The sequence below is a fragment of the Cryptococcus neoformans genome, assembly GCF_000091045.1.
Source record: "Cryptococcus neoformans var. neoformans JEC21 chromosome 11 sequence".
NCBI lineage: Eukaryota > Fungi > Basidiomycota > Tremellomycetes > Tremellales > Cryptococcaceae > Cryptococcus > Cryptococcus deneoformans.
In genome coordinates, this window is record NC_006680.1 from 57,501 (window position 1) to 85,000 (window position 27,500).

General features: G+C 49.1%; 10 protein-coding genes across 10 annotated transcripts in view; 4 read left to right on the forward strand and 6 right to left on the reverse strand.

The window, feature by feature from the left end:
* CNK00180 (L-serine ammonia-lyase, putative) overlaps window positions 1-607 on the reverse strand; it is a 1,874-nt gene extending 1,267 nt beyond the window's left edge. The window contains exons 1-2 of the mRNA XM_024658017.1: window positions 54-607; window position 1 (exon numbers count right to left, since the gene is read on the reverse strand). The exon at window position 1 is cut by the window's left edge and continues 53 nt beyond it. Of these exons, the coding sequence (XP_024513694.1) occupies window position 1; window positions 54-157 (105 nt within the window). The 5' untranslated portion in view covers window positions 158-607. The remainder of the gene's footprint in view (window positions 2-53) is intronic.
* A 315-nt stretch (window positions 608-922) lies between these two features.
* Window positions 923-1,957, forward strand: CNK00190 (hypothetical protein). The gene is made up of 3 exons (XM_024658018.1): window positions 923-1,062; window positions 1,122-1,345; window positions 1,401-1,957. The coding sequence occupies exons 1-3, from the start codon at window positions 1,026-1,028 to the stop codon at window positions 1,800-1,802; spliced, it is 663 nt and encodes a 220-aa protein (XP_024513695.1). The 5' UTR covers window positions 923-1,025; the 3' UTR covers window positions 1,803-1,957.
* An 834-nt stretch (window positions 1,958-2,791) lies between these two features.
* Window positions 2,792-4,365, forward strand: CNK00200 (conserved hypothetical protein). Its single transcript, XM_567591.1, has 7 exons — window positions 2,792-3,021; window positions 3,072-3,148; window positions 3,198-3,244; window positions 3,302-3,424; window positions 3,481-3,800; window positions 3,853-3,941; window positions 4,019-4,365. The coding sequence occupies exons 1-7, from the start codon at window positions 2,843-2,845 to the stop codon at window positions 4,195-4,197; spliced, it is 1,014 nt and encodes a 337-aa protein (XP_567591.1). The 5' UTR covers window positions 2,792-2,842; the 3' UTR covers window positions 4,198-4,365.
* A 60-nt stretch (window positions 4,366-4,425) lies between these two features.
* On the reverse strand, window positions 4,426-7,051 carry CNK00205 (hypothetical protein). Its single transcript, XM_024658799.1, has 9 exons — window positions 6,162-7,051; window positions 6,039-6,099; window positions 5,874-5,979; window positions 5,678-5,743; window positions 5,564-5,595; window positions 5,445-5,504; window positions 5,382-5,389; window positions 5,074-5,232; window positions 4,426-4,917 (listed from the first exon to the last, which is right to left on the reverse strand). Exons 1-9 carry the CDS (start codon window positions 6,255-6,257, stop codon window positions 4,855-4,857), a joined length of 651 nt encoding a protein of 216 aa, XP_024514634.1. The 5' UTR covers window positions 6,258-7,051; the 3' UTR covers window positions 4,426-4,854.
* Window positions 7,052-7,224: 173 nt separating this feature from the next.
* Window positions 7,225-9,587, forward strand: CNK00210 (RNA-binding protein sce3, putative). The gene is made up of 5 exons (XM_567592.2): window positions 7,225-7,319; window positions 7,379-7,432; window positions 7,894-7,944; window positions 7,997-8,374; window positions 8,433-9,587. The coding sequence occupies exons 1-5, from the start codon at window positions 7,316-7,318 to the stop codon at window positions 9,482-9,484; spliced, it is 1,539 nt and encodes a 512-aa protein (XP_567592.1). The 5' UTR covers window positions 7,225-7,315; the 3' UTR covers window positions 9,485-9,587.
* CNK00220 (cytoplasm protein, putative) lies at window positions 9,584-10,874 on the reverse strand. The gene is made up of 4 exons (XM_567593.2): window positions 10,757-10,874; window positions 10,422-10,684; window positions 10,205-10,319; window positions 9,584-10,091 (listed from the first exon to the last, which is right to left on the reverse strand). Exons 1-4 carry the CDS (start codon window positions 10,797-10,799, stop codon window positions 9,649-9,651), a joined length of 864 nt encoding a protein of 287 aa, XP_567593.1. The 5' UTR covers window positions 10,800-10,874; the 3' UTR covers window positions 9,584-9,648.
* Window positions 10,875-11,032: 158 nt separating this feature from the next.
* CNK00230 (hypothetical protein) lies at window positions 11,033-16,005 on the forward strand. Its single transcript, XM_024658019.1, has 8 exons — window positions 11,033-12,365; window positions 12,414-12,795; window positions 12,913-12,966; window positions 13,056-13,106; window positions 13,193-13,264; window positions 13,366-14,630; window positions 14,708-15,364; window positions 15,427-16,005. Exons 1-8 carry the CDS (start codon window positions 11,430-11,432, stop codon window positions 15,805-15,807), a joined length of 3,798 nt encoding a protein of 1,265 aa, XP_024513696.1. The 5' UTR covers window positions 11,033-11,429; the 3' UTR covers window positions 15,808-16,005.
* Window positions 15,875-19,267, reverse strand: CNK00240 (deadenylation-dependent decapping-related protein, putative). The gene is made up of 5 exons (XM_567731.2): window positions 18,924-19,267; window positions 18,525-18,843; window positions 18,308-18,460; window positions 18,148-18,257; window positions 15,875-18,096 (listed from the first exon to the last, which is right to left on the reverse strand). The coding sequence occupies exons 1-5, from the start codon at window positions 19,175-19,177 to the stop codon at window positions 16,266-16,268; spliced, it is 2,667 nt and encodes an 888-aa protein (XP_567731.1). The 5' UTR covers window positions 19,178-19,267; the 3' UTR covers window positions 15,875-16,265.
* Window positions 19,268-19,540: 273 nt separating this feature from the next.
* CNK00250 (hypothetical protein) lies at window positions 19,541-25,519 on the reverse strand. Its single transcript, XM_024658020.1, has 8 exons — window positions 25,388-25,519; window positions 23,149-25,339; window positions 21,542-23,098; window positions 21,366-21,491; window positions 21,084-21,307; window positions 20,387-21,023; window positions 20,045-20,319; window positions 19,541-19,975 (listed from the first exon to the last, which is right to left on the reverse strand). The coding sequence occupies exons 2-8, from the start codon at window positions 25,324-25,326 to the stop codon at window positions 19,801-19,803; spliced, it is 5,172 nt and encodes a 1,723-aa protein (XP_024513697.1). The 5' UTR covers window positions 25,327-25,339; window positions 25,388-25,519; the 3' UTR covers window positions 19,541-19,800.
* Window positions 25,520-25,713: 194 nt separating this feature from the next.
* The window catches only part of CNK00260 (expressed protein), a 1,833-nt gene continuing 46 nt past the window's right edge, over window positions 25,714-27,500 (reverse strand). The window contains exons 1-4 of the mRNA XM_567596.2: window positions 26,816-27,500; window positions 26,574-26,744; window positions 26,326-26,509; window positions 25,714-26,266 (exon numbers count right to left, since the gene is read on the reverse strand). The exon at window positions 26,816-27,500 is cut by the window's right edge and continues 46 nt beyond it. Of these exons, the coding sequence (XP_567596.1) occupies window positions 25,841-26,266; window positions 26,326-26,509; window positions 26,574-26,744; window positions 26,816-27,096 (1,062 nt within the window). The 5' untranslated portion in view covers window positions 27,097-27,500 and the 3' untranslated portion in view covers window positions 25,714-25,840. The remainder of the gene's footprint in view (window positions 26,267-26,325; window positions 26,510-26,573; window positions 26,745-26,815) is intronic.

Consider the following 27,500-nt stretch of genomic DNA (forward strand, 5'->3'; position numbering starts at 1 on the left):
GCTAACAGGACTTGTTTAGTTAGGGTGCGTTATCCAGAAATAAGTGGCCTTACCATCCAGCGAGCCTAGAGAGGGCGGCGCTCTGGACAAGTGGTGTTTCCCTCCAAGGTTGAGGGATAGCCTTATGGTTGTATAATTCGGGTGTGGCGATTGTCATAGTGTTGGATGATGGGTAAAATAAAGCTACGTGTTGTATAATGTGTATAATATCTATAATTAGTCCAAGAGGGTAAGTCGACAAGATGAATAGTATGGAAAGTCAGTAGACAAAACAGAAATCGGTGGGGGTGAGGGATACGAACGCATCGCTCTAAATACTCTCAAGCACATGAGTCAGTTTCCAATGGAAAATATGGGATATCACCTGGCCTGAGTGCCATCACAAAGATGTTTCCAATAATTCAACACCGGGAACATGACAGATAAGCAGGTCACGAGAATAGGCGCCAAATAGGAGATGGACGGTGATACGTATCTGGCTAGAGTTGTTCCGGGTGCGAAGGTTTGTGGGTGCTGTTCGCCATAATAGCTGTTAGTTGTCGCGGTTGTTTTCCAAGAAGGAGAAGCTTATTTCCCACAGCAGACGCGTGTGGGAAATTGAGAAGGGGTCGTTGGAAAATAAAGGAGATGGAGAATGTCCTTTCGTCCAATTTCCAACAGCCAATTTCCACCGTTCACAACTTTCGTGCCTCGCTGTGCCTCCGCTGATAAGGAATTGCCGGTGACGGGGGCGACGCTTCACCAGAAGTTGTAATTAAGGGGAGCTGCAAACCTAATCGCAAGTGTAGATTGGATTTTTAAGGCGAATCAAAATACGTCTGGGCTTGGTTCGTAATAATGAATAAACTGTCGTACGTAAGTGGATCACGTAGGAAGTGTTTTGCTGAGAACCACTTATTTATGCCACCGGGTACTTGCTTATCTGTAGCATACTGAATGACCAGGCAGCCGCCTCGTCCATGTCTTCATTACGACCCTCTTCCTTTCCACTTAGGCAATAGAATCAAACACGACATCAACTGATCATGGTGGCGGCGCACATTTTAGTTATCGGAGCTACTGGTGAGTACCCTGTGTTTTCCTACATCCGCATCCACGACACAATTATAATTGTTCTCTAGGCCAGTCAGGCTTGGAATTCTGTTCTGCCGCCCTTAATGAGGGACACCAACTGACTCTTTACGTACGGAACCCTGGCAAGGTACCCGCTGCCATCAGCGGCAATGAAAAAGTCACTGTTATACATGGTACTCTCGAAAATGAATCCAGCTTGCGAAAGGCTATCGAGTCTGGCGCCACAATTTTTGTTTCGTTCGCTGGACCTGTTGGGCCCTCGAAAGGTACAGTAGGTTCTGCCAAACCAGCTGCGCTCGAAATAAGTAAATAACCAAGCGCAACAGCCCATCACCGATGCGATGAAGTCGATATTCCCCCTTCTGATAGCGAACAAGTTCGAGAGGGCCATGGTACTCGGCACGTGTTCTTTCACTGCGCCAGAGGATAAAGGTTCTCTTAAATGGAAAGCATTGATTGTTCTTATCAAACTCATCGGTGGATCCGCCTTTGAAGAGTTCCAAGGACTGGGCGGTTTTGTCACATCTCAAGACATCACACAGCTGAAATGGACCCTCTTCCGGGTCCCTTTTCTCTGGAATGGTCCCGAGGCGCCAGTGAATGCCACTTTCACAGGATCCGGTACCGATGGGATGTTTTTATCTAGAAAAAGCTTGGTGATATGGGTTTTGAAGGAGATGAATGGAGAGTCCGATTGGATCGGCAAGGCGCCCGTGCTATCGAATTAAAGATTAAAGACGAATGGGAAATGTCCCTCAGATATAAGTCCAAAGCAGCTTTAGACGGGATCAAAGAAGGAGAAGGGAAGAAGAATGGTCGGGAGACATGCTCGCCAGCTGGATGCTTCGTCAAGCAGAAATGTAACAGAAGTTGCCTCGCTTAATGTACGACTCACTTTTTTCGCCATGTTGAGTGACCCCCGCGCTTCGTTCAGTTGACTCCGCATCTCCTCGTCCTCCTTCCGCTCTTTCTTCCTTCCATCCTTTTTTTCATCCTCCCCATAACTCAGTCATTAGCTTAATATACTCAGCCATGACTCGTTTTCGCACCCACATTCAAAGTGCATGATATATAGGTCACTGATGGTTCCCACCGGCGGGGAAGTAAGGAAGTATATATAGATTCAAAATGAGCGATTGTCCAGAAGCTTCCGGCACAGATACCGACACATCCACTACCTTCTCGACCTCTCCTCCCCTCCCTATGACATTAATAGACTTTGTTACCAACATGCTGTCTGTTCTTCCCCAGCTCTGATTCTTCTTTGACTAAGACTTATCCCCTCCTCACATGATTACCTACTACTTCGAACTCCTGCCTCTGGCTCCAGGCAACGTAGCAGTAGAACAGAGGACCAACGGACAAATGTGAGAAGGTTTGGTGATACCTTGGATACCAATATATCTGACCCTACTTCAAAGAAGTCTTATAACAAGGGTCTCTTTAGCTTACTGGATCACAGATGCCTGACATATTCCAGATAATTTTGCCGCCAGGTGAGATCTGATCCCCGACAAAGCAGAATGAGCAAGATCGAGTTTCTATTCTTATAAAAGGGTTGCAGAATTGGAAATCCTCGTCTAATATTAAAATGATTGCTAATGAATACTTTACGTAATAATTCGGCTATACGTGCCAGTCGTCGAGTCATCAAGCTTGGCCGGCACCGTTATTTGGATCTCATTCTCTGGGCTCAAATTCCGATATCATTTTATATATTTTTCCCGTTCCATCTTCATCTGATCATCCGTCCCTGAAAAGAGACACCATGTCAAGCACAGAGCCCACCATCATTCCCTCTTCCAACACCATGCCTCCTCCCAACGGTGTTCCCGGGGCGACCGGCACATCTACTCCCATCCTCGGTAGCCGTGGTGGGCCTAGTGGCGGAGGTGCGGGCGGTAGTTTTGGTGTCAAGTCTGGATTGGCTCAAATGTTGAAAGGCGGGTGAGTCATTATGACTTTTCGGTCGCGTGCAGATGCTGATGAATAAAAAGTGTTATCATGGACGTGATGAATGCGGAACAAGCCAAGATTGCGGAAGAGGCTGGTGCCAGTGCTGTCATGGCTCTTGGTAAATTTATTTATTTCATTACCAGCTACATTTTCTGACACATATGTAGAGAGAATCCCTGCCAACATCCGTCGTGATGGGGGTGTTGCTCGTATGGTCCGTGGTTTATTACCTCAGACAACTACCATCAACTATCTGCTGACAGTATCATAGTCTGATCCGGGCATGATCAAGGAGATCATGGAAGCTGTCTCCATCCCTGTCATGGCCAAAGTCCGTATCGGCCACATTGTCGAGGCTCAAATCCTCCAAGCTGTCGGTGTTGACTACATTGATGTACGTCATCCCACGCAAACGCTTTACTTTGATGGACACTGACAATTTACGCCTAGGAATCTGAGGTTCTCACTCCTGCCGACGATCAACACCACATCGGTAAACATGCCTTTAAAGTTCCCTTTGTATGCGGCTGCAAAAACCTTGGTGAAGCCCTTCGTCGTATCTCTGAGGGCGCCGCGATGATACGCACCAAGGGCGAAGCCGGTACAGGTGACGTTGTGGAAGCGGTCAGACACCAGCGAGCGGTGATGAGCGATATTCGAAAAGCTGCGAGCATGACCGACGAGGAGCTCTACGCCTTTGCCAAGGAGTTGTCTGCGCCTTATCATTTGTTGAAGGAGACCGCGAGGCTGAAGAGATTGCCGGTTGTTTCGTACGTTTTGTTCTTGTCTTACTCCAACAACTCAAGCTAATGGGATGTCTAGCTTCGCCGCCGGTGGTGTGGCTACCCCTGCCGACGCTGCCCTCATGATGCAACTCGGTTGCGACGGTGTCTTTGTCGGATCTGGTATCTGTACGTCATCCCGTCTCTCCATCTCCTTAGTTACCTTCTCTGCCCCACTGACACTTTCCGGTGTGTTGGGAGAACAGTCTTATCAGGAGACCCTGCCAAGCGCGCACGAGCTATCGTCCAAGCCGTTACCCACTACAACAACCCCCAGGTCTTGGCGGAAATCTCCACCAACTTGGGCGAAGCGATGGTTGGCATCAGTACCGCCCATGAGGGTGAGAAGATCCAAGGTGGACGGTTGGCTGGTAGAGGTAATTAAGTACTCAAAAGATTGAAAGCGACTGTCACCCTCAACCCTCCTTTGCTAGTCTCCTAGTATTGTACCTTATACCATTTGCGTGGAGTTAGACATCAATTGAACTGGTTGTTATTGGATCAAAGGGGATAAATAAAAAAGTTTTAAATTATCATGCATCCGCCTACCTTGCATTCTCCTGCCTTGCATCTCTAAGTCTCAATACTCCGTATTCACCAGTCAACGCATTGACGTTGCACATGACGGGGAAAAGCCAGACTTCACTCATCCCCTTATCCATTTATTACGATCGATAATCAAAGTGTCACTGCTTCCTGCACCGCTATTATCATGTATCATACATTCATCGCATTTGAATGCTACAAAGGCGGACCATACAATCGTCCTTAATCGGTTGTGCCTATGGATTTGCAAGTCGGCAAGGCCCGTGATACCGGCTCTCCTCCAAAAAAGTCCTCTGGTAAATCTTTGACAGGAACAAGATGATGGCAAATGTCCTTCCTTGCTTGACCATCCGAGAACGACCGACGAAGGATCCTTGATGATTTGAGAGTTCCTCTCCAGCTTTTGCTGTTGTTTTGTCTTATACTTAATACTTTTGCTTTTGCTAGTACTTCTCGCTTGCTCGCAAAATACTCTTACGCTGTGTGCTCTTATTTTTTATGCAGCAGTCATCTTTTGGGCAGCTGTGTACTCTTCCCGTTTCATAGCATGCAGGATGAACTGTTTTCCGTCCACTCGTCAGCTCATGTTCCTTACCTTAGCTGGAAAGGAGAAAGTAAACAACTTGCGACTCCTGAACAAAACAAGCTTGTACCGCGTACGACGAGGAAAATGACAACATCAAAAGAAAAAAAGGAGAATGAATACCAAACTCACGAAAAGCGCGATTAAAGTTAGAGGTATACTGCACAACAAGATCATGGTCGCATAAAGGCAAAAGAGGGGGGTATCGACTTGTTTGTTGTCTGGGTATAGGCCGGTGTAGGTTTGAGAGCCGGTAGCTGCTACGATGAAGAGTTTGAGGAACGCGTTGGCCTGGAGAGGGACAGTCCAATGAACGTTGAAGGGGAGGGAGGGATTGAAGTTGTAAATGGAGGTGGAAAATATAGAGAGTGATGAAAGGGTTAGAGTGATGAAAGGGTTAGAGTTCACATTCGAAGCTTGGGGAGAAGAAAGGGACATACGACGAGGACTGGAGGAAACATAGTGAGCTCGGGAGATCATGAGCAAAAACGAAAAGGACGTACAAAAAAACTCGATATCCACTAAACCTTTGGCATCATGTAGCCCTTGAGCGTAGAAGGCATCTACGACAGTACAAAGCTTTTATTTACTGTAGCTGACGAGACAAGGAGATCAAGCTTACCGATGAGCTGTTTGCAGATAGGGAACCTCCAACTACGAGCATATGGTATCAGCGTCAAGATTCAACTGAACTAGAACAGAGAGAAAAGAGGCAATACAATGAGTAAAGACATACAAAAGATCGGCACACGCGGCGATGATGATGATCACCCACATGGCGATATCGAACGCCGCGGCGAATCTGTTTTAAGAAAGTTAGCTTTCCGTGTATTTTTACAAAACCTGAAAGAAAGTTTGGTAGATAAGGGTAATTCTTTGGCAAAAAAGATGCTGAAAACTGCAAAGTAATAGGAGAAGAAGAGACAACGTACACGACACCACCGAGATGTTTAGGAATATTTGTGTTTCCTACATACCCCGCATCTGGATCTCCGTCCATTCGGTCATAGACTGATTGGTCGTTGCCAAGGTAATGATCTGTTCCAATACAACTAGTCAGAACGAATACGTAGCACCTTCATGCAGGGGAGACGTACTCATGGTGTCGCTGAAAGTTTTTGTGTTTTCAATAAAGATCATGATCCAAACAATCAGAGGCTATCATCCCAGATGGTATTAGTGCCTATGTATGGATGCTAGGGATTCGTGAGAGAACATACCATGACCAGGGCGCCTAACGCAACGATGACCCATAGTTTGCAGACTTTCATCCACAAGTTGGGGAACGTACGAGGCCCTAACCAGTCGGCTGTCATGATGGGTGGATAAAGTTAGTTTCTTTTGCTTCTTGTTCCTTGGGGTTACAAATAGGGGTATGATGGGTGTTTGTAGATTTGGACGTTGGATTGATTCAAGGGTGGGTTCGCGAAAAAGACGAAGGAGATACGAACTTGTGAGTATACGAGACGTCAGACCTTTCCAATCGACTGAGAATACTTTGTTCTTGCACCAGAGGTAAGCACGACGTCGTTTCCTAAGTCTGGTATTTTCAAGCTTTGGTTCGGGAGGTAGATCTTTTTCGAATATCTCACTTTCTTCTTCGGAATAGGATTGAGTGTCGTGGTTTTGCTGTTGTGATAATTGTGGCTTGTACTGTTGCTGTTGTTGTGGTGGTGGAGCACTAGGATAGAAAAGTTCGTCTGAGAGTGAAGTATAGAAAGGGGGGCTGAAAGATGGGATGTAGGAAGTGGGGAAGAGGTCGTGACGATTTGTATTGAACGACTTGGAGACAGCGTCAAAGTTTGTGAGCGGCATCCTCGCAGGGATGAAAAATCTTCTTTTGTCTGTTTCCGCGGTAAAATGTTACGGACAGAGATGGGATATTGTGAAGGGGATGAGAGAGGATTGTTGAATGATCCTTTTACCGGTGTGAGGTTTGTAACGATGTAATTGCGAGGGCCAAACAAGGGTGGAGGTGAGAAAGGATGGTGACGGCGGCTGTTTTTGCTGCTTGCTCTCTGGGGTAGTACTTACCATTTGCATAGTTGGCAACTAAAGCGATCAATTCTTCATATGCCAAAACTGTACTCCAGCATTACTCAGTATGCCTCTCCGAACAAGAACGAAGAAATCAAAGAAGTAACCGTACGAACTCGTTGAAAACAAAAAAGAAGAAAAAGACGTTCGCGGTGGAGGCCGAACCACGACATCATTTATCACATCATCTCGGGTTAATAACCAGATAATAATTCGGGCCTTTCCTAGAAACGCCGCGGAATTCCGCGCGGTGGCTCGAGTTTTCTTGCTCAATTGTTATTCCCAAGCGGATTCAAAAAGTTGCTATATACACCTACAACCCAAACATTCATACAAAATGGGTATGTCGTCCGCCCTGCCAGCCCACAGCAAGCTACGCACTATGCTGACATTTCAATAGCACCCAAGAAGAAGGGCCAGAAGATGGCTTTGCACGAGTTCTTTGAAGAAGCCGGTAAGTCCTTTTAACGGGGACCTCAAGCGTCATTTTTATCATCGCGGGGACTCGTCGACTACGGAATCGCAATGTTTGGCCTACTGTATCAGATTTTGAACACGCCGGGCGGGGATGGAGTCGGAAGGTTCGAATGGAAGGTGGAATACGGGTATCTGTGGAAGGATGGAAGGAAGGAGCGGGACGTGTCGACTCTTGGCGGAAGATGGATGGGTAGGACTAGTCAAAAATGTGTGGAAGGGCCCCATCTCGTCCTATCAGTTCGAGCATATGTCACCGAATTCTCTCGAGGACGATCTTTTCAACGATTAGCGACCACCTGGCGGGTCTTCCGGTGTGAAACAACCAGTGCTCGAAATATCGCGAACGTCCTTACATTTCACCACTCGCTTCCCCCTTCAAACACGATGCTTGACGTCCCCCAGAATTACCATTATGGACTTCAACTAACAATAACATAGCTACCAGCGGCTCTTCTTGGGCTGACGACGACTTTGACCTTCCCACCGCTCGTAAGCCTTTCTCTTTTCTCATTTCCCCACTTCATCTAACAGCGCTCCGTAGCCGCCGCGCGTGAGGAGTCTGGATCTGGTCTCAAGAGAGGCGACCCCGGATACTTTGAATCCCTCCCCGACCGAGGCTCTCGTCAAGCCACGTTTGCCGGTGCCCCCGCTCAGCGAGAAGAACTTCCCCTCCCCACCGTGCCCCCCTTCACCGCTTTCATTGGTAACCTCTCTTTCGAGCCTGATGTTGAAGAGGAAGTGCGAGCTTTCTTCAACGACCTCGACCCTGTTAGCGTGAGGATCGTCAAGGATCCTCAGGGTAAGCCCAAGGGCTTTGGGTATGCAGAATTCAAGACTCAGGATGGCTTGAAGCAGGCGCTGGATAGGAGTATGTCTCAGTTGCAGGGGAGGACCATCCGCGTGAACGTTGCCGAGGCTCGTAAGCATTACTCTTTTTTTTCACCATATCTTGAAATCTCATCTGACAAGTTGGTTAGCTTCTACCTCTCGCAACCCCCCTTCCGCGGCCGAGGAAGCCAGCCAGTGGCGACGATCCACTCCTCTCGTGTCTCGCGAATCTTCTTCTCAACCTTCCCGCCGTACCGGCGGCCCCTCCGAGCCCGCTGGCGATTTGGACTGGTCCGTCGCCCGAGGCGCCAAATTCACCCCTTCCGCTCCTGCCGCTCCCCTTTCTGGTGTCCGCCGCGATTCTTCCGGCCCGGGTCACGCTCGTGAACCCCGCGAACCCGGGGTGAGCGATGCCACCGATCAATGGAGGAGTAACAAGCCCTTAACTGAGAAGCTCGATCGCGACGTACCTCCTCACCAAGCCGGTGTGGCGCCTCCTATCGTGTCTCCCAGTCTTGCGGACACTGAGCAAACTTGGTCAAGAGGTACCAAGCTTCGAACACCTACTACCACTTCCCGTCAAAGTTCTGCCGACTCTACCCCTTCTTCTGGCGCGCCTCAAGAGAGGAGAAAACTTAACCTCAAACCCCGAACTGCTGGCTCCCCCTCTGCCACCGCCCCTGCCATCGCTGGTACCCCTACTTCTGGTATCTTTGGCGCTGCCAAGCCCATCGATTCCGCTGCTAGGGAAAAGGCCGCAGAGGAGAAGCTCGCTCAGCGTGAAGAGGAGAGGAGGAAGGCAAGGGAAGAGGCGGAGAAGCAAAAAGTTGCTGCCGGTGACAAACCCGCTGAGGGTGAAAAGTTGGGATGGAGGGAAGAAAAGTTGAGGTCTATCAAAGCCGCGCAGGACAAGGTTGCCGGTAAGCCCACCGCCGCCACCACCACCACTACCACCAACACCGGTGCGGGCCGAAAAGGTTCTGCGGACAAGAGCAAGAAGGACGAACAAGGTTTCGAGCAAGTCCAACCCTCTCGTAAATCAGCCCAAACCGGAGCCGTTTCGGAGAACAAGCCCAAGAAAGATTACACTACAAGGCCGCAATTCTCTTTTGCTGCGGCTGCGGGTGCGATTAGGAACGATTTGGTAGAGGACAAAGATGAGGAGGACGTGACCAAGGGCGTTGAGGAGGTCAAGATTTAAAAGACAGGGAAATCGTTAGTTATGTGTGTGTATTGTGTGTAATTTTTGCAAGGGATTATACCGTATGCCGTTCATGGAAAGTCGACTCTATTTGTGGGTATGCAACTAAATTAGATTCATAGTGTTCTTTCCCCAATTTCTTTTTGGCCAATTATTTATGTCGACTAGCTTTTAAAGTACTTTGCAACGAAAGCAAACGAATCCTTGTTCGCCTGCTCTTTTTGCGACTTTTCCTGTCCATCCTCCATATCACCTCTTATCGTAAACCCATGGACGGCCCCAGGGAATCTCTTGACTACCAATTTCTCACCCAAATTTTGCTTCATAATTTCTTCCACCTTATCCAAATCATCTTCACTCATGATATCATCTTTATCCCCTTTGAGGATGATGCAAGGGGTGGAGTTGATGTCTTTGACGTCATCGAGGACGAGGAAGGAAGGGTGGTTGGCTACCACGACGTCTACGCTGGACTTGGCGCCAGACTGGGGTTGGGCGAGGAGGAGGGCGTAGCGCGCACCAAAGCAATAACCGACGGCGGCGATCTTGCCCGTGGAGGTGTCGGAGCGCACGGATTGGACGTATTTCTCCACAAGCGGCCGGGTGACTGTTTATCCCGCCAGTCAGTTTGCTTGTTGGTTAGCATAATATCCATAACAGGCGATGCAATCATAGGTGGGGCAAGGAGAAGGATGTTGGGGGGTTGTTTTGGAAACTTACCAGCCTCGCGGTGCTTGACAAGCCAAGGACCAAGGGCAGCAGCCGCTTTGGCGGTATCGGCGGCCTTGGTGAGTGCTGTAGCTTCGGCTTGGTGCCTCAGGTTCGGTACGATCGACTATCCGATATGAGATTGACGCATCACCATCACATGGTCAGTAACATTATCACAAGCAGCAAGTAAAAGGGAAGGGACAGGGGAGGAGAGAAGGGAATTTACCTGAAGAAGAGACTCGGGGATAGGATCACCCTCAAAGAAATCAGGCAAGAGGACCTTGTACCCCTGCCCAGCCCATTCGTCGGCGACGAGCTTGGAGTTGACGAGGTCGATCCCAAAGATATCAGAAATCAAGATGATTGTGTCTTGTTTCTGGCCCACTTGCCCTTCAGCTTTGCCTTTCTCAGCGGAGGAAGGGAGAGAGACGTAAGTGCGGAGGCCGTGCTGGATGGAGATGGAGCCGAGGGGCTTTCCGGAGTGGATATCTGTCTCAACCAGGTTAGCGGTGTCGTGGAGCCTGGCGAGTGGGAGAAAGGTAAGTAGTGCCAGGGACGTACGGCCTGTGATGCAGCAGGGAGAGACGGTGGTTTGTTCTGGCATGGTGTAGTGATGGACTAGGGAGGGTTGAATGCGGTCCAGCAATTGGGATCGAGTGACTAACGTTCGTGAGCTCTTCCCAGCGTAGTATAAAACCGCTCCGGCGGAGTTGAGTGTATGAGAAGCTCCTATGACGTAATACGACTCCTCCACAAACCCATTTCCCACGGTCCACCCGACTCAGTCAACCACGACAACATGGAACACTTCCAACGAACTTGGGCTTCCAACCTCATTACATCTTAAACCATGCGGTTTCTCACCAAGACAGCATCGATATCTCAACCTTATACACTTCCCACGCCTTTAAAAAGATCTTTCACCCATCGGATTGCTCGGTATAGACTTGAATCGCTAGTCGTCCAGCGCCTGGTGTAAAAGGCAGCTTCATCATGTCGCAGAACTTTGGGTACTTTCCGACACATCGAGTATCCATGCAAGTGACAGGTTTAGTTTACTCACATACTAGCACTAAAAATACCCGACGCGTTGCACACCTACAAAGCCATTACCTTTTGACAGCTTGTTCACGCGCAAGAATAGGGGGCGGCCCTTCATCGGCTCTTACTCACTGGGTCCGATTCGTTGTTCAACACGTGAAAACAAAAACTATCAGTTTCTGGTGGTCTGTTCATGCCATCATGGTGTGATTTCTCAAACGAAGATGAAACGGAGCTATTGGCCCTGTTGACACCTTTTACCGTGATGACAGCTGCGTGCGTAGGGAGACCAGGGAGGTGGAAAAGGGTCGGTGAGAAAACAGCATACGAGCCAGGAGCTCTGAGGTTACTTCTCGTTGGTTGTTTGTTCTACTCTTTTCTTGTTATATTTCTCCACCTCTCAACCTATTCTAAAAGCTGTTTGTCCCCATTGCTCATCTTTTCATCGTTCCTGTTGCCTTTTCACTCATTGACTTTACTTCTCCTTTTCTCCTTTTCCCCTTTTCTACAGTGCGCGGACTATAGCGTCTTCTGGCCAGCGATTTCTTCTATTCCATCCATCTTCACTACCCTCTCCTCGCTCACTCACGCTCGCCACAGAAATATATTACGCCCAGCAAACACGCTCAACAGCGCGCTTATCATGCCCTCACGGTTCCATTCTCCTAGCAAGATGTCTCTCAAAGACGTCAAGGCACCTTTCAAGACGAGAAGACTTTCTGCATCTTCCATCTCCCATCCTTTCTCTGTCTCTCCCCTCTCTTTCAACCTTTCAGTCAGTCTTGCCGACTCGGGCAACAACGTTAACGAGGATAATCATGGGCATACAGATAATGGGATAAGGGAGAAACCCGTAGGAATCATCAAGCATGGCACCCCTTCTCCTCCATTCGTGCCTCCCAAATCCCCTTCTCCTCCACCTGTCCCACCCAAGTCGCCTCCCCGTTTGCTTCCCCTTCCCCTTCACCCTCCCTCTCAACCTCTACCTTCCATTCGACCCCGACGACAGCCACAACGCTCTTCCATACCGGGAAAGTCTTTACCCAAATCTCCAACCAAAAACAGTATCTTTAAGATGGTAGCAAAATCGGTATCCATGCCTTCTCTTCATTCAACAACGAATATAAGGGTGAGTGAGAATGCTTTGCGGAGGGAGGAGGCTGAGGCGAAACTGAAGGACCAGGTCAAGAACAACGGTAGGACCAAGTATAAGGGTAAAGATACCAAAGAATTATCATCCAAAGCTCCAGACGGATTTAAGGACAATCCCAGATGGAAGAAGACTACAAAGGAAAAGATCAAGCCAGCACCAAAGTCACAGGAAAAAATGAAATCACCGAAACAAGGGATACTCAAGTTCGGCAGAAAAGAGGCAAATCACACTCTGAATTCGAACTCGGAAATAACGGGAAAGAAGAAAAGCAAGGCTAAGATGGCGCAGGACGTTCCTCGACAGGTTCGTTTTCATCATGTCCCACCGACTCCGCCAGTTTCTGGTGTTTCGCGCGGTAGCAGGGATGCGAAGAGGAACAGAATTGGAGGTGCTATTACGTCTGCTGGTATGTACACCCTTTTTTCTTTTTTTTCTCAGGTTGCTCTATCTCTCGTTTTTTTGGTTTTTTTATTTGTTTATTTGTTTTTTTCTGGAGAAATAAAGCTGATGGGTTTCGTGGCAGAATCGTTAAGGTTTCCAATACCTTCCGTGCTGATTTCTGATATTGCTAACCAATGTACGTTTCGCCACCCACCATCTGTCATGGTCATATTGAGACAGATGCTGATGGAAAATTCCGTTTTCCCCTTCCCCTTCTGAGTATAGCGGTCGATTCGATGCTTGATCAAATGTTGGCTGCTCAAGCAAATTATAAGCGTAAGGCACAATGTTTTACGCTCCCGATCAGAATCCGAGATTCGATTCGAACGCTAACAACTGTACATTGTTATCGGCTTCATAAGCTACATCGCCTATAGCTTTCCCTACCGCTGTACCAACCCCACTAGAAACAGCTAGCGAAGTGAGCACTCGTCGTAAGTACGGGTACAGTTTGCCCCTTTTTCTTTTCTACACATCCTTTCGTGTTAGATTTTTACTGATCCTGACTTTGGATGTATGTTTATCGCACCCGTAGACGAAGGTCATGCACAAGTACAAAATCCGGTATACGAGCGGGTGATGAAATCGGAAAAATCAACCCCTTCGCCGCCTAGCTCAATCGATACATATTCACAGACCCATACCCATATTTCCACGGCGAACCCCGTATCTGAACCTTGTGCCGGGTATGGCTCGACGTCCCCATCTCTTCTTTCGGCTCAGGGTCCTACCAATCGAAGTCTGTCCATTTCTGGTGGGCTTGGTATCGAGACGGCAAGTCTTACCCGAGGAGTATCTTTGATGGAGAATATGCACCAAGCGCCGGAGGTTCGTGCGATGCCTGATTCGCAGCATAGGCGGGAAATGCCTGTGATTTCTGTGGAGATGGTTGATGACCAGGCGTACCGCGGAAATTCATATCCACACTTCGCTGCCGGGGGGGTTACATCTTCCTTCAACAGTTCTTTGCGGTCAACTAATACTAGTAGCAAGAAGGACAACCCTCAAGCTATAGTCTCTTCCACCCATTCGAATAGCACTACACCGTGGTACGACGTCTCTATCCACCCCACCGAACCTGCTTCACCAGCACTTTCAGCTATCAGTTCCTCTGCCGTGATTGGTGCTCCCCTTTCTTCTCATCCTTCTCTTTATCCTTCTTCGGGAGGACCTTTCTTGTCGGTGGAAAGCGAAAAGAATTCTGGGGAAAGGCTTTCATCCAACTTTGAGCCGATCTCGAAGACTGATAACCCAAGACAGTCGGCGTTGATGGTCGACCTAGGCATTGGTCGTCCTTACGATGAAGCTTTGGCCCAGGCTTCAAATGTAACCGCTATCACCGCCGCCCCGACCGCTACCAATACCACTACAGGGATGAGGATGACATCCATTCCTTCTCTGTTGCCGCTCAATCAGCTCAAACAGCCGCTCAACGAGAATTCCTCCGCATTTCCGCCGGTGATATCACCTTCCATGTCTGAATCTTCTGGGGCGGAGATACTTCTCACCCCGATGGACCATCAATTCCACGGCCATACAGCTCACACCATGGCTAAGACTTCCAGCACAGGTGACGGCAGTAGTGGTGGTGCTCCTGAAGCCCTTTTAACAATGGAGGAAAGCTTGATGTATAGGGCCCTTTTTGCTCGGGCGTTTCAGCGAGGGTTCCTTACAGCCGATGATCTAAAAGGTGAAAAGACGTTTGTAGAGGCCTTGAACCCTGGAGGTCACTTGCCAAACGTGGATCATGGCGTTGCGAAGGAAATAGTTGCTTTGAGGCGGGAGAACGCAAGACTCAAAGTGAGTATTTCGTCTTCTTATTTCAAAGTGTGACACAACGCGAGGGAATAAAGGCTGATGACGAGTGTCTCTGGAAGACGCAATTGGCGGTTTCAGAGGATATCGTCGAAAGCCAAAGAGCAGAGCTTTCTGCTTTCCTACACTCGCCAAAATCCTCGTACTCCCAAGACCCATGCTCTCCCAGCCCTTCCCCAATAAACTCTCCATCGCGCAAGCAAGGCCTAAAAATCACCATTGAATCGCCCAACGTCAATTCACGTCTACTGCGCTACATAAACAGCAGCCTTTCAAGTCCGCCTACATCTCGAGGTGCGAAATACAACCACAGAAGATCAGCAGGCGTAGATTACCTAATTAATGAAGTGTGTCAGTTGCGAACTGAGCTTGAGATTACGAGAGACCGACAGGGACAGTGGCAGCATCGTGCAGAAATGGCAGAAACCCATCGAGAACGGGCTGAAGAGAGCGTGGCGGCTATGCAGGCCATGTTCGGAAGGGTAATGGAGGACCTGGACGAGGCTCGTCGTCGCTCACAAATGACAAGGGAAGAGAACGATAGGGCGAGGTCGGAAATGGAGGAAAAGCGGATCAAGGGGGAGGTGGCAAAGCTTGAATTGAGGAGAAGGGACGACAAGGAGCTATTGGAGAAGGAAAAGATGAAGGTCAAGGTAAAAATTATGGAAAAGAAGATTGAAGGGTACAATGAAGCGGTGAGGATGTTCAAGAACTGTCTCGTAGGTCTTTCAAAAGTTGTATCCGGTTGAATTAGTAAAAATTCTCATCCTGAAAGCTCTAGGTTGAAGTCGCTCAACTACGCGAACAACGTTCCGGTATCGAACAAGAACTCTTCCACCTTCGCACGGATTATGATCATCTTTCTTTTTCGACCACTGCCTCAATCAAATCACCGCCCTCACATTCAGCGGCTTTACTTCCTGAAACAAAAAGACACCCTCACTCTCAACAACAACGCATTGCGACACCTTCTTCGACCAACATTTCAACTAATGACCAGGACGGAAAGCAGGAAGGATCCCTTACTCCGGTAGGCCCGACCACTTCCAAGCGCTCGCAAAGTTTCCAACCGACCTCTGAAGGATCAAAGACTTCTCCTGGATTGAGCCGACCGTCATTCTGGAAATTCGCTTCGGCGCCTCGAACACAGGAGACCATTTAGTACGAAGGACCTGGCCCCACCCACGTCCCACTCAAACAAGTCATTTTTTTGGACAATTATAATAACGCTCATTATTCATGTGTTTTCGAAGAATTAGATAATCAAAGTGAAAAGGTGACTTTAAGCATGGCAGTTGCGTTACCACGCGTTCATCTACCGTATGCAATCCACATTTTTCTATATACTTTAGATAATAGGGAAGAAGCAGTCCTGAATGTGAATCTTATGCTCATACCATATCGCTTCCTCTGGCCGGGTTCGATGCACGGTCATTAAGAAGTACACGCCATTTCCCTACCGTCATACTCTTCTTCATTGCCATACTATACAGCATCCAAAAAGAGGCCACAAAGCATATCACTGGAGACATTTACTAACCACATTCGTCCCTTCAACCTTGCAGATCCACGTCCATCTCTGTCCTTCTAATCCACGTCCATCTCAACTCTTCTTTCCTATCATTTACTTTGCCTATCCCCGTTGAGCATCGCCAACAACCCTGCAGCTCCCATAGGCGGGCGGGGTATAGGGTGGTACACATTCGCCGCCTGCCCCTGCGTCTGAACCCCCGCGAATGATGACTTTGTAGGCAACGTCCTCTGCCCATTCTGCCCACTCTGCCCAATTTGTCCAACGCGATTATACTGACCCACCTGACCCAACTGGGGAGGTAACCCTTGATTATGTATAGGCGGCATGGGGAGCGGATGTTGATGCTGATGCTGCTGTTGCCCATTCACATTCACATTCACCTGATGAGGCAACATTCCTTGACCCTGGGGCACGGGCGGACTGTTGTAATAGCCTACCGCTGGTCCTGGTCCTGGTCCTGGCATGTTTACCGATATGGGCTGGGAACCAATCTGCGTGTGTGGCGGTGAGCCCCCCGGGAACGTCTGATAGTACCCTTGTCCTTGTTGTCCTTGTCCTTGGCCCGGAACTTGAGCTAATCCCTGTGCATGAGGGGCGCCTAGGTTGATGTACATCCCCTGCATATTCTGCGGAGAAGTAAGGTGGGGGTGAGGAACATGGGCAGCGGGACGGTAAGATTGGCTCATCGGCATTGGCATAGGCATCGACATGGGCGGTGGGGCGATGATAGGTGGTCGGGCTTGGGTCGCATTGGTATTCATGTTCATGTTCATATTTGCATGCCCGTGTCCCGGATGGGGTGGAAGGGACGGATGAGCCGGAGGAGCCGGAGGGGCTGGGTGGGACAAGAGCGGCTCATGAGATGGGTAAGATGACTGAGATGGATAGGGTGCGTAAGGATGACGTGCGAGGTTAGGTGGCAGAGACTGTGGTGGGATGGTGCTTTGCGTTTGCATTGACCCCAGTGGAGGTGAGACTAATTGTTTACCTTGTTCACCATCAGTCCTCGCCGTTGCCATCGTCGCCGCTGTTGGCGCCGAACCTATTTCTGTTGCCGGACTGCCTCCTATCCCTGCAATTGTCATATCCAACAGCGCCCTTGCCCTTGCTTGCCTCTCTGTCTCTCCGCTCTCGCTTTCTAACCTGTTAGCGGACGGTGTGCTCGATTGAGAGGTGGTAATGACGACACCAGCGTCAGAGTCTCTGATTCCAGCCATATTGCCAGTCCCAGATAAAGCAGCGACGTTTCTTCGAAGAGAAGAAGGGGGTGCTTGAGGGGAAATTACGGAAAGAAGTCTGTCGTGATGGGGTTGGGGTTGGGCCTGAGTTTGAGTTTGGGTTGATGGTTGCGTTTTTGCAGCAGGACGCGCTTCGCTAGGTTTCTGATTTAGCATCGCCAACAAATTGGTTTGCTTCAAAGTCTTTCCCTGAGGCTGGGGCTGAGGCTGGGGCTGAGGAGCCTCCTTCTGCGGAGTCGCCCCTCCTACCCCACCCAACAATCTCGCGAGCGCATCATCCTCCTTCTTCCTCATCTCTTCCTCTGTCTGTTGCCTCTGGCGCAAACGCAATGCATCTTCTTCCTCTTGCAAAACGTTAAGTCCGCCAAACAATCTCTCCAAACCGGCGTTGTTATCGCTACCCAATACCGCCGCTCGAGAAGGTGCCATAATTTCTTCTTCTTGCTTATGTATGAACTTTGTGAAAAGCTGGTCCAACGCTGAGGATCCACGGGAAGGAAAATGTGAAGGAGAAGGGGCGTGAGGGACCGGCGAGTTGGATGGAGAGCCGGTAAAGGTGTCAAATTGGAAAGGCTGGATGTCCCGGTGGAAAACGGAGGAGTTTTTACCTGTAGGCTTCGATTGACGTGCTTTGGGATAAGGGTCCATTCCGTGCTCTTTCATCCATGATTTGAGAGGACTACAGTGCGTCAGCAGAGCCTTATATCCCGGGGTCATTGACAAGGCTCACTTGACAAAGGGGGTTACATTGTAAAATCTTTTGGCTTTTGCTGTCTTTCTGGGACCTCTCTTATTTCCAGACCACGTAGGGAGGTCTTGAAGGGCGACCCACTCAATCGCCTAAATTGCTTGTCAGCATACCCGCAGTCCGGTTTGTGACAAGAACGAACTCCAATCTCGTGTCTCGTCTGCGTTTCAAACTCTGTAGCCTCATCGATGCCTGGGACAATGAACATGGTAACCTCTTGAGCGTTGATATATGTTTTGATCTTGTCATCAGGGTTGACCATCCCCGTCAAATCAAAACCCGTTTCCTCTTCCACCTAGCAAATCCTTGTCAGCACTTCCGCAGCGCGTTACATTGCAACACCCAACCACCCTACTCACCTCTCGGACAGCGCAAGCTTCCTCACTCTCAGCCAGATTGATCTTGCCCCTAGGGAAACTCCATCCCGCATTTGACTTCCACCCTCTCACTAGCAACACCTTGTCACCCTCTTTATTCAAAAGTATACCTCCGCAACAAGGGACCATCCGCTTGTACGACTTGTATTCGTCCCAAACACTCTCATAATCCACAGCACTCCCAGATACGAGTCGGCTATACAGCGGTGATGACTCGATGATTAACCGGGTGAATTGCCGTTGGGAAAGAGAGGGGAGAGAGGGGTTCAGTGGACGAAGATAATCTTCATAGAACCAATGGCTGCGTGGTTGTTTTCAGCGCGCAACCCATCACTGCATCCAGCGACAGAACCGCAGGGAAAGGGAAAAGCGAAAACTCACGCCTGTTCAGCTTGCCAGTACACTCTCAACAAGTTCATCTCCTCTTTTGGAAGATTTATTAAGAACCTGGCGTTAAGATCTTCAAGGATCTCGTCAAAGCTCATATCTCTAAACATGTTGTCCTCATCGTCGCCGGTGGTTATATCATCTTGATCCGGACCGACTACGGGGAATGAGTTGGATTCAAGAGGTGAAGAGGACGATGAAGGGGAATAGTACCCCGGATGTAGGTGTGGGTGTACTGGTAACGGCATCGCATGGACGATGTTGGATGCTGTAGATGATGGATGGTGAAGAAGCAGATAGATGTATAAATAAATGGACGGATGGATGTTTACTGCGTGCAACGAACGACGAACAGCGGCGACGTTGTTGATGATGACGACGGCGAAAGTGATGATGTACCAGTAAATGCTTTTTCATGCTCTCCTTTTACTCATTCGCAAAGTGCCGAGCATGCATACACCTGCCATGTCCTCCACGAGGCCTTGGTACCATCCTCCATCATAAAGCGTGTCGTCAACATGCACATGAGGTGTGGACTTGTGTTCCATGTCTCTGTATTTTCGTCTCATTTCACACCAATCGAGCGACCCCTTGGTGCCACCACTACTATAGCCACGCATTTGCATCCATCGCAAGAAGAACGGTCAATCCCTATACACAACATCTGAACAAGCACTACTAGACACTCAGAAAAGATATCAAGCACGGGTGGGATATGAAGGAGAATAGAGAGAAAAAGACAATTTCGAGGAGGTCGATATAGAATTAGGAAATCGAAAATATATGTACACAAAAAAGAAGATCCGACAATCGTCCATTTAGGACCCTTCGACTGTTCCCTCCACGTCTCACTCGCACTTTATCCATTCAGCTAACGTTTCCCAGCCGCAGAGGGACGTTTAACAGATACCTTTCTCCCCTCTTTTGCCAGACTACCGCTGGAAGCTGACCGCTTTGCAGCCTTTTCGCGCATACGCAAAGTAAGAAGCTCTGCCCAAAGCGGATTTGAAGGGATCTTGCCCACAAGACCTTGAAGCACTTCCATCCTGTATGCATTATCCGTCAGTATTCGTGAAATGGAACAAATAGCAGGTAAAATGTGAAGGAAAACTCACCATCCCGCCTTGGCAGTATCCGTATCAGCCATAAACGTGATCCCTTCCCCATCTTTAAATTCAATCATGAAGCTCCTTGGTCTCTGACCAAAACCTTCATCCGAATCCCTCGGGCGCATTGTCATCTTTGACTTCGGCGTACCCGGCTGATCCTCGTTGAGATCTATGATGGATATTGCTTGACGGAGGTCAATCATGGCTACTTTTTTCTTGGTAACTTCGTTGATTGCTACGAGGTTACCACCGATGATCTTGAATAAACGTCTTTTAGGGTTCTTCAAAGGCAAAACAGTCAGCTCTTCCAGTTTCGCTCATTGGATCTTGATTGTTTTCTTGACTCACGTTCAAATCCCCACCATCTTGGGTCAACACTCCATCGTAGTAGTCATGCTCATGCCAAGCATGGTGCCTCAAACCTCTCAGACAGTCATCAATACACTGTGGCAACTCGTCCGCGTTCAGACCAGGAATAGGTGGCAACCTGAACACTTGCAACGTAATCTTTGCTAATGCTTTCCTCGCACTTTCACCTTCTTTGCTGCTACCTGATCCACTTGCTCCTAATGAGCCAACATTACTAGCATCGCCCTTAAACATTGCAAACATCGGGTAACGAATCTCAAGCACGCGGGCTTCACAATTCTTGGCAATAGTCTTGAACTGGATATGCGTCTTTGCAATCGTGCCATTTGTTGAGTCGAGAAGATAGTTGGCAATGGTCTCTTTTTTCGCGACTGTGGGCGTAGAAACCGGAATGGCGGGTCTCACGTCTTTCTTGGGCACAGCGCCTTTCGGTACAGGACCTTTGGGTTTACGAGGAGATCCGAAAAGCGCACGTAAGTGACCACCATGGTGTTTGGCCGGTGAAGCCGTAACAGTCGGCTGTGGTGGGTTGTTTTTCTCATGGATGAGCTTCAGGATGTGAGGATCGCGACGGATATCGATGGAAAGGGAAAACTCAAAGTTGGGGTGTTCCACTCTATACCTCATCAGTAGACATTCTCGCCTGATAACAGCCGATTATGAAATGAAAACGCACAAACTGAACTCTTGATTCACCCTCGCACCTTCTTTCAGCACGGAATAAGGCGTCTTAATGTAGTCAATCCCATTATCCAGAGTAATACAAAAGTGCGTTTGTTCTTGCGGGATGGGAAACTGGACACCCTCAATACCAAGTACTTTGACAAAGATGGTACCGGTTGCCTTTCCCAGATCGGCTTCACGCTCTCGCATTGCCTTGATAGCTGCCGCGTGCTCGTGCTGTTACACTGAGTCAGCTCACAGAACCGCACTCTATCTCCGGAAAAAGCCAACTCACAAGATCGGATGGTCGTCTGAGGGCTTTCCAGGCTTTACCAACTTCAAGGTTACCGGCATTACTATGCGGTACCTTGCCGTTGTACGAAGCCCGTACAACAGGTCGCTCTCGAACCTTATACCCTCGCTTTGTTTTTGATCAGTAATCTCATCAAAATACTAGACAGTAATCCTCACCTCTGATCCAATATTGTCAACCTCTTCTCTGAAGGCATCAAGGATCGACCTCTCTTCGTCATCAATCCCTAACGTTAGCCTCGGGTTCCCTCTGGTACCCCTCCTCGCTGCTACTCCTGATGGAGTCCCATTGTTCCCAGCATTAGGAGGGCCCATCATGGTATGCCTATGGCTCTTCGCCTGACTGATTTCCGCATTGACATCTCCCGTACTCAGACTTCTCCTACTCTTTCTCGAGCTTGCACTAATTGCGCTGACCGCACTCGCTATGCTAACCTGGCGATCCCTATCCTGGCGACGTTTGGCAATGATTGCTTGCTCTCGTGCCGTAGGTCCGTCTTTCGAGGATTGTGTACCGCTTAAGCTGGACCGAGGGGAGATAGACGTTTCCGAAATCGGACGGACATTGTTGCTAACTCGTCTTTTGGATACCGGCGATCCAGGACCAATTTCAGACTCCTCTGCCTTGGAGTTTACGTCAAGTAATCCATTGGGATTTTTCAAGATACCAGCAGGCTTGTCTATGTCCTTTCCGGGAGTGGGTACACGAGACATCGCAGCAGCAATTGTCCCACTTACATCTCTCTCCATCTTCTCTTCTCCCTCCTTGTTTTCACCAGCATCCCGCCGCACAAGAGCAACAATCTTGTCCAAAGCAGATTTGGCTTCACCACCTTCACGTTCAGACTGCTTGAAAACCTCATGGGCGGACTGGGTCTGGCTTCGGGGTCGCATACCGGGTCGTTCGGCAGAATGGGATTGAGATTGACGACAAGTAACGCGGCCGAGAATTTCAGACTTGGGTCTGGGCTTGCTAGGAGTCGAGGGTGCACTCGAAACCATAGCAGGCGACTCTGCAGGTGGTGACGGCAGGTCCTTATCCATTGACACTCTCCTATTTCTCTTCATTTCGAAATCATTCAGACTCGTCCTTGAAAAGCTTTTTGACAAGCTATCCATGTCCATACTAGCTGGGCGGCGGCTAAGGCTGCCATCAGCAATACGCTGTTGAATCGTCTCGCGAATCATTTCGCGTGAAATGCGTTGACGAATACGATTTGTGGTCGAATCATGCGTCGTCTTCTTTTCTTGAGAATGGGATTTCAAGGGAGAAGGTGAAAAGTCGCTTGCAGAGTTCGAGGCGATCTTCGGAATGTCTTCTTTGGTCGCTCTTTCCACTTCAATAGGCGTCGTCACCTTCTTCTGCTCGACAGAGCTCAATCTCAAGGGAATGGATTCAGATTTGACAACCTTTTCGCCTTTATCATCAGCAGAGTCAAAGTTGATGGTTTCAAAGTTGAAGTTGAGCTCTGGCAACCTGTGCGGGCTTTCTGGTTTGGTCGCTTCAAGAGCGGAAGGAAGAGTAGGCGGTGTGAGAGGACGGTCAACGTCGTCAGCTAGAGACTCGGATTTGGAGTCACTACTAGAGACAGATGATGATGTGGCTCGTTCTTCGACAGGCTGAACAGCCTGTTCAAAAGTGGACGCAGAGTTGAAGAAGGGGGAGGTCTTATCAATATCTGGCAGACTGAATCCACCAACAGCCAATTTGCCCTCCTTCATATTGTTAGCGACTACAACCAGTTACGGTCTTCCAAAAAACTCACTTCAGTCTCTTTCTGAGGGCTCATCACAGGACTCGGCACTTCAACAGGCATCGGCGCAGGAGGAGGAACCTTTGGCAACTTCCTGATGGGCTTCTCTTCTACCACTTCTTCTTCTCTCCATTCAAACACTGGCTCAGACTCTGGCAAAGGAGAAGTGGGAGCGGACGAAGTCGGGAGAGATCTGTTCGGCCTGCCAGGCATACCCAAACCCAGTTCTCTAGTTGCCAATATCCTTGCAGCCAGAACTCTATCTTTATGACTTGTCCTTCCCAATGGCACACCGTCCTCTTCTCGGTTCTTAGATTCTTCGGAAGAAGGCAGAATGGTTTTGGTTGCCGTTTGGAGAGTGATAAATGGATCAGGCAAGGGACCAGATTGGTGTGCGTGAGGTTCTGGCCCTTGCTGACGCTTTGGTTCCGGGGCGCGAGAGGGTAGGGAAGGTGTAACTGACGCGAAAGGATCGTTATAGTCATGATAGAATGAAGGAGAGGTAGGGGTGATGGGAGGAAGGATTGATGGCTGAGCTGCATTGGCATTGAAAAGCATACGATGCTCTTGAGCGTGCGGGAGGCTAGGTTGCTCAATAGGAATATGTAAAGCCGTCTTGTGCGCCTCGGCAGCTCGCTCAGCATGGTGCGTGCGGCCAAAAGGAATTCCAGCTGAATCAGTCTCGCTAAAGACGTCGTGGTTCTCAAACAGTGGCGAGGCATGAACCGAGTCACCAAGACTTGGTGTAGCTAAGTACGGTTTATCAGACTCATTCTCAGCCTCGGTGAAAGAGGTCTCGAGAGGAATTTCAAACGCCGCTTGATCTTGGAATGCTGGAGTGTCCATCTCGGGAGGAGAAAACAGACCTTCTTGCACAAGTGTGTCCATAAAGTCGGCAGTGGTAGACTCGTTATGCTGGGCGCCATGATCGTCATGCGACTCTTGTTCGATTTCTTCATTTGGAGACATGTTCTCCCCCTCAATGAGTAGATCATCCAAGCTATTCTGGCGCTCATCCTCCCAATCCGCCTCATCCTCCATCTCTACGTCGAAACTTCCATCGGCACTAGGTTCAGCGCTAAGAATTTCATACTCCTTGACGTCGGGGGTAGGTTGGAATGTGACCGTCTTCTTCGAAGGACTGTCGTAGCCTTGAGATGCACGACGAGGCCCGCGCAAACGACGAGAAGGTGTCAAGGCAGACTTGTGCGCTGTAGGAGTAGGCATGGGCTCAAAATCGACAGGGTAAGATGCAGAAAGCTGCTCGCGAAGAGGAGAAGGTCCATTAGATGGGGGCGCGAGGAAGACATTTGAAGCCACGGAGCGAGGAGAGGAAGATGAGGGCGATCGGTGAGCCATGGAACCGAGAGTACCAGGGGAAGCGCGACGTTGTTTGCCACCTGAAACTCTCCTTGGAGAAGGCGACGAAAAGACATCGTCTATCTCGACGGGAACCGCTCCAGGAGCCGCAGAAGCAGTTTCGTCTGCCTGGTTGTCAGAAGCAGCGGACAAGCCGCTAGGTGACTTTTTAAAAGGCGACTTGCTGACATAGCTCCCTTCAACGAGTCCCTTGAGACCCATGCTAGCCCTTGGCAGCCTCTTGCCGTATCTGACATCTGGACTCTCATTCTCCTTGCTCCCGGAAACATCGCGCTCGCCAGACGATCGACGTTCGCCATTCGACACAGGAAAAGCAACTCGTGGACGTTCACCGGAGACTTTACGTTGACCGTTGACAGCCGCACCCCCACTGGGTGATCGGCTTCCGCTCCTCTTAGCAGATATTCCAAGACCAATCGCCGTCTTTGGCGTCGATCCAACGCCTCTCGCGCTTGGCGCTACCTCTCCCAACCGTCTCGTAGTTCGCCTCTCATGGATCACCTGATCATTTTCCCCGTTCCCTCCAGCTTGCGGGCTTTTGAATGGTGAATTGGAGACAAGACTATTTGAAGTAACGACTTTGAAAGAGTTAGACGTTCTTCGAGGCCCTGACTGAGTACTAGGCTCTGGGGAAGGGGAGAGAGAAAGGCCTGATCGATAATCGCCCTTGTTGATTTGAAGAGGCGACCAGCCTTTGGCTGAAGAATGGATAATGGAATTTCGAGTGGAGATGGATGCAGAGACGGGTGATTGATGGATTCGGATCCGAGCAGACGGGGGAGAATGTGGTGAACTGGGTGTTGTTGACATGTTTGTAAGCGTGCTGTGCAGGTGTAAGCTTGATTCCGCGGTTGCCAAGCCGATGACATACTGTTCGTAGGGGCTGTATACGAGAGTACTTGCAGTGTATGCCTTTCTAGGCCATCCGATAACCTTGAGGGGATCTTATTTGGGCAAGGATTATATAAGCATTGGAAGATAGGGAGATGAAGAAGTGTGGTTGAGGAATAGACGAACGCCGATAATTGTTTGTTTACGTCTTTTGCGACGAAGTCAAACGCGACCCACAACCATCCACGTGGCCAGATCTCCGACCAACCCCGAATGTGGCACTTGCTCCGCCTCTTGTCTTGTGCTTGCTTGTGTTTTGCATCTTCTGCTGCCTCTCGAGCTACAGTAATTTCCAAAGCATAATTGCATCAGCCAAGTGAAAGGAAACAAAAGGGATTAAGAAGAGGAGAAACATATGTATGTTCATAGTACGACGTCGTTGATTACAATATTCAGTTTCCAGCATCCGCATTGCCGACCTCGTATTCCTCTCCTACAAAATATCCTCCTTGTCCTTCGTCTCTGGTTTGTTCTCATCCTGGTCTTTAAGCACCTCTGCCTCCTTCTCTTTTCTTTCCCGATCCTTGTAATATTCGTCTATTATTTTTTCCACCGTCGAATCTTTCTCTACATCGGAATCCCACTGTTCATCAGGGTCAAACCACATGGTTCTTATATGGTTCGGCATCAAATCGATTCGATAAAGGGGATATAAGAGTTCCTCGAAAACATCTTCCGGAAACTCGTCGAAAAGTTCCATGAAATTCATCTCAGAGAAACTTGATTTGTCGCCGGCGGATTCCAAGAGGAGGTAAAGGAAAGGATTGTAGGAATCATGGTATGCCCAGGCGACATATAGCTGCAAAAGCTCGGCGGGAAATCCTGTTGACCAAGAGAAGAACGGCGCTCGAACGTTGGTCTAAGGATTGGTCCTTGTTAGCAAATATCGATAACAACATGGTGCCCAGCGGTTCCTACTTTGATGATATGAGGGATCACGTAAGGAGGGGTACCGGAAGGAACCAAAGTGTAGACTTTGCCAAAAGAACTTTCTGCTCGGTGGAACTCTTCTCTCCAATCGTTGCCGAGATGTTGCCACACATGTACTGTGGTCGAGTCAGGGACAGTCTTGTCTCGGTACATTTCTGGGTCAATGAAAAGACTATGAGAAGTCATCAATACGAGCAACAATCTGTCAAAAGGAGATCCCAATGACTCGTACTTACCCTCTTCGGTTGGCTAAACGCTCCCTTTCCAAATACGCCGCTCCTTTTCTCACTTCCTGCTCAGTAATCGGACGGAAAATGCATGGATGCAAATCAAAATACCCCAGGTGGTCATAATCGCCTTGTGACCATCGGTACACAAGAGCATAGTATGCCCTGACGTCCGGAGGGCTAAGGTTGTCGTCGATAAAGATCAGGTTGTGCTCACATACTTTTGGCAAGTATAATAGTCAGGAGCTCACACTCGATCGAAGTCTTTTTCTGGAAGAGTAAAATCCATTATACCATCTACATACCTGGTGGAATAGCCATCCCACAGGGTAGTAACCGGCTCGTCCTCCATCGATTGACCCAGCTTCGACGAGTCCCGAATAGGAATGACACCATCTGGCAGAAGTGGGCTCTTGAAGGTCTTGAGTGAAGGTTTGGGTGGGGGTGTAGGCGGTATGTATACGTTTGCTAGCCATGATGACACTGAGATTCCTGAAACTCGAGCAGGCTTTGAAGTATGTCGTTCGGGCATTTGTGCGTGGTCTGTGAATCAATAAATTCTGTGATGAAAGACAACACGGACATGGCAAGGGCTTCTACATGGTCTTATATAGTCGCAGGTTCAGGGCATTGACGGATGCAGTAGAGTATAAAATGACTAAGCGGATATGACAGTGGAAGAGGAAAGTCAATTAACAGACGGACGAAATCGCTAGTAAATGATGATGGTTGAGGTTGGTCGGATAAAGCATTATTATTAATTTCTCTATTTGTCCCTTCGACGCGGTAGGAGGAAGAGAAGGAAGAGGAGAGGAAGAAAGGGAAGTAGTTTTGCGGCGCCGAAGGAGAGAGAGAGAGGGAAGAAGGAGGGAGGAAGAGTAGGAGGACTGTGCGAGGAGGCGTTAGGGAGGAGAGAGGTCCGAGCGGAGGGTGCAG

Excerpts from the sequence above, each read along its gene's own strand:
- CNK00190 (XM_024658018.1), top strand. The coding sequence starts at position 1,026 with ATGGTGGCGGCGCACATTTTAGTTATCGGAGCTACTG. Across the intron at positions 1,063-1,121 it reads TTTAGTTATCGGAGCTACTG|GCCAGTCAGGCTTGGAATTC; the intron begins GTGAGTACCCTG and ends ATTGTTCTCTAG. Across the intron at positions 1,346-1,400 it reads TTGGGCCCTCGAAAGGTACA|CCCATCACCGATGCGATGAA; the intron begins GTAGGTTCTGCC and ends CAAGCGCAACAG.
- CNK00200 (XM_567591.1), top strand. The coding sequence starts at position 2,843 with ATGTCAAGCACAGAGCCCACCATCATTCCCTCTTCCAACACCATGCCT. Across the intron at positions 3,245-3,301 it reads ATGGGGGTGTTGCTCGTATG|TCTGATCCGGGCATGATCAA; the intron begins GTCCGTGGTTTA and ends ACAGTATCATAG. Across the intron at positions 3,942-4,018 it reads CTTTGTCGGATCTGGTATCT|TCTTATCAGGAGACCCTGCC; the intron begins GTACGTCATCCC and ends TTGGGAGAACAG.
- CNK00205 (XM_024658799.1), bottom strand. The coding sequence starts at position 6,257 with ATGACAGCCGACTGGTTAGGGCCTCGTACGTTCCCCAACTTGTGGATG. Across the intron at positions 5,505-5,563 it reads TATCTGCAAACAGCTCATCG|ATGCCTTCTACGCTCAAGGG; the intron begins GTAAGCTTGATC and ends GTACTGTCGTAG. Across the intron at positions 4,918-5,073 it reads TAACTTTAATCGCGCTTTTC|TTCATCCTGCATGCTATGAA; the intron begins GTGAGTTTGGTA and ends GACGGAAAACAG.
- CNK00210 (XM_567592.2), top strand. Across the intron at positions 7,433-7,893 it reads CGAGTTCTTTGAAGAAGCCG|CTACCAGCGGCTCTTCTTGG; the intron begins GTAAGTCCTTTT and ends ACAATAACATAG. Across the intron at positions 8,375-8,432 it reads CGTGAACGTTGCCGAGGCTC|CTTCTACCTCTCGCAACCCC; the intron begins GTAAGCATTACT and ends CAAGTTGGTTAG.
- CNK00220 (XM_567593.2), bottom strand. The coding sequence starts at position 10,799 with ATGCCAGAACAAACCACCGTCTCTCCCTGCTGCATCACAGGCC. Across the intron at positions 10,685-10,756 it reads TCCCTGCTGCATCACAGGCC|ATATCCACTCCGGAAAGCCC; the intron begins GTACGTCCCTGG and ends TGGTTGAGACAG. Across the intron at positions 10,092-10,204 it reads TGTCAAGCACCGCGAGGCTG|TCACCCGGCCGCTTGTGGAG; the intron begins GTAAGTTTCCAA and ends CGGGATAAACAG.
- CNK00230 (XM_024658019.1), top strand. The coding sequence starts at position 11,430 with ATGCCATCATGGTGTGATTTCTCAAACGAAGATGAAACGGAGCTATTG. Across the intron at positions 12,796-12,912 it reads AGGTGCTATTACGTCTGCTG|AATCGTTAAGGTTTCCAATA; the intron begins GTATGTACACCC and ends GTTTCGTGGCAG. Across the intron at positions 13,265-13,365 it reads TAGCGAAGTGAGCACTCGTC|ACGAAGGTCATGCACAAGTA; the intron begins GTAAGTACGGGT and ends TCGCACCCGTAG.
- CNK00240 (XM_567731.2), bottom strand. The coding sequence starts at position 19,177 with ATGCCGTTACCAGTACACCCACACCTACATCCGGGGTACTATTCCCCT. Across the intron at positions 18,844-18,923 it reads TACTGGCAAGCTGAACAGGC|CCATTGGTTCTATGAAGATT; the intron begins GTGAGTTTTCGC and ends ACAACCACGCAG. Across the intron at positions 18,097-18,147 it reads AATGTAACCCCCTTTGTCAA|TCCTCTCAAATCATGGATGA; the intron begins GTGAGCCTTGTC and ends GACGCACTGTAG.
- CNK00250 (XM_024658020.1), bottom strand. The coding sequence starts at position 25,326 with ATGTCAACAACACCCAGTTCACCACATTCTCCCCCGTCTGCTCGGATC. Across the intron at positions 20,320-20,386 it reads AAGATGGTGGGGATTTGAAC|AACCCTAAAAGACGTTTATT; the intron begins GTGAGTCAAGAA and ends TTGCCTTTGAAG. Across the intron at positions 19,976-20,044 it reads GATACTGCCAAGGCGGGATG|GATGGAAGTGCTTCAAGGTC; the intron begins GTGAGTTTTCCT and ends TAATGCATACAG.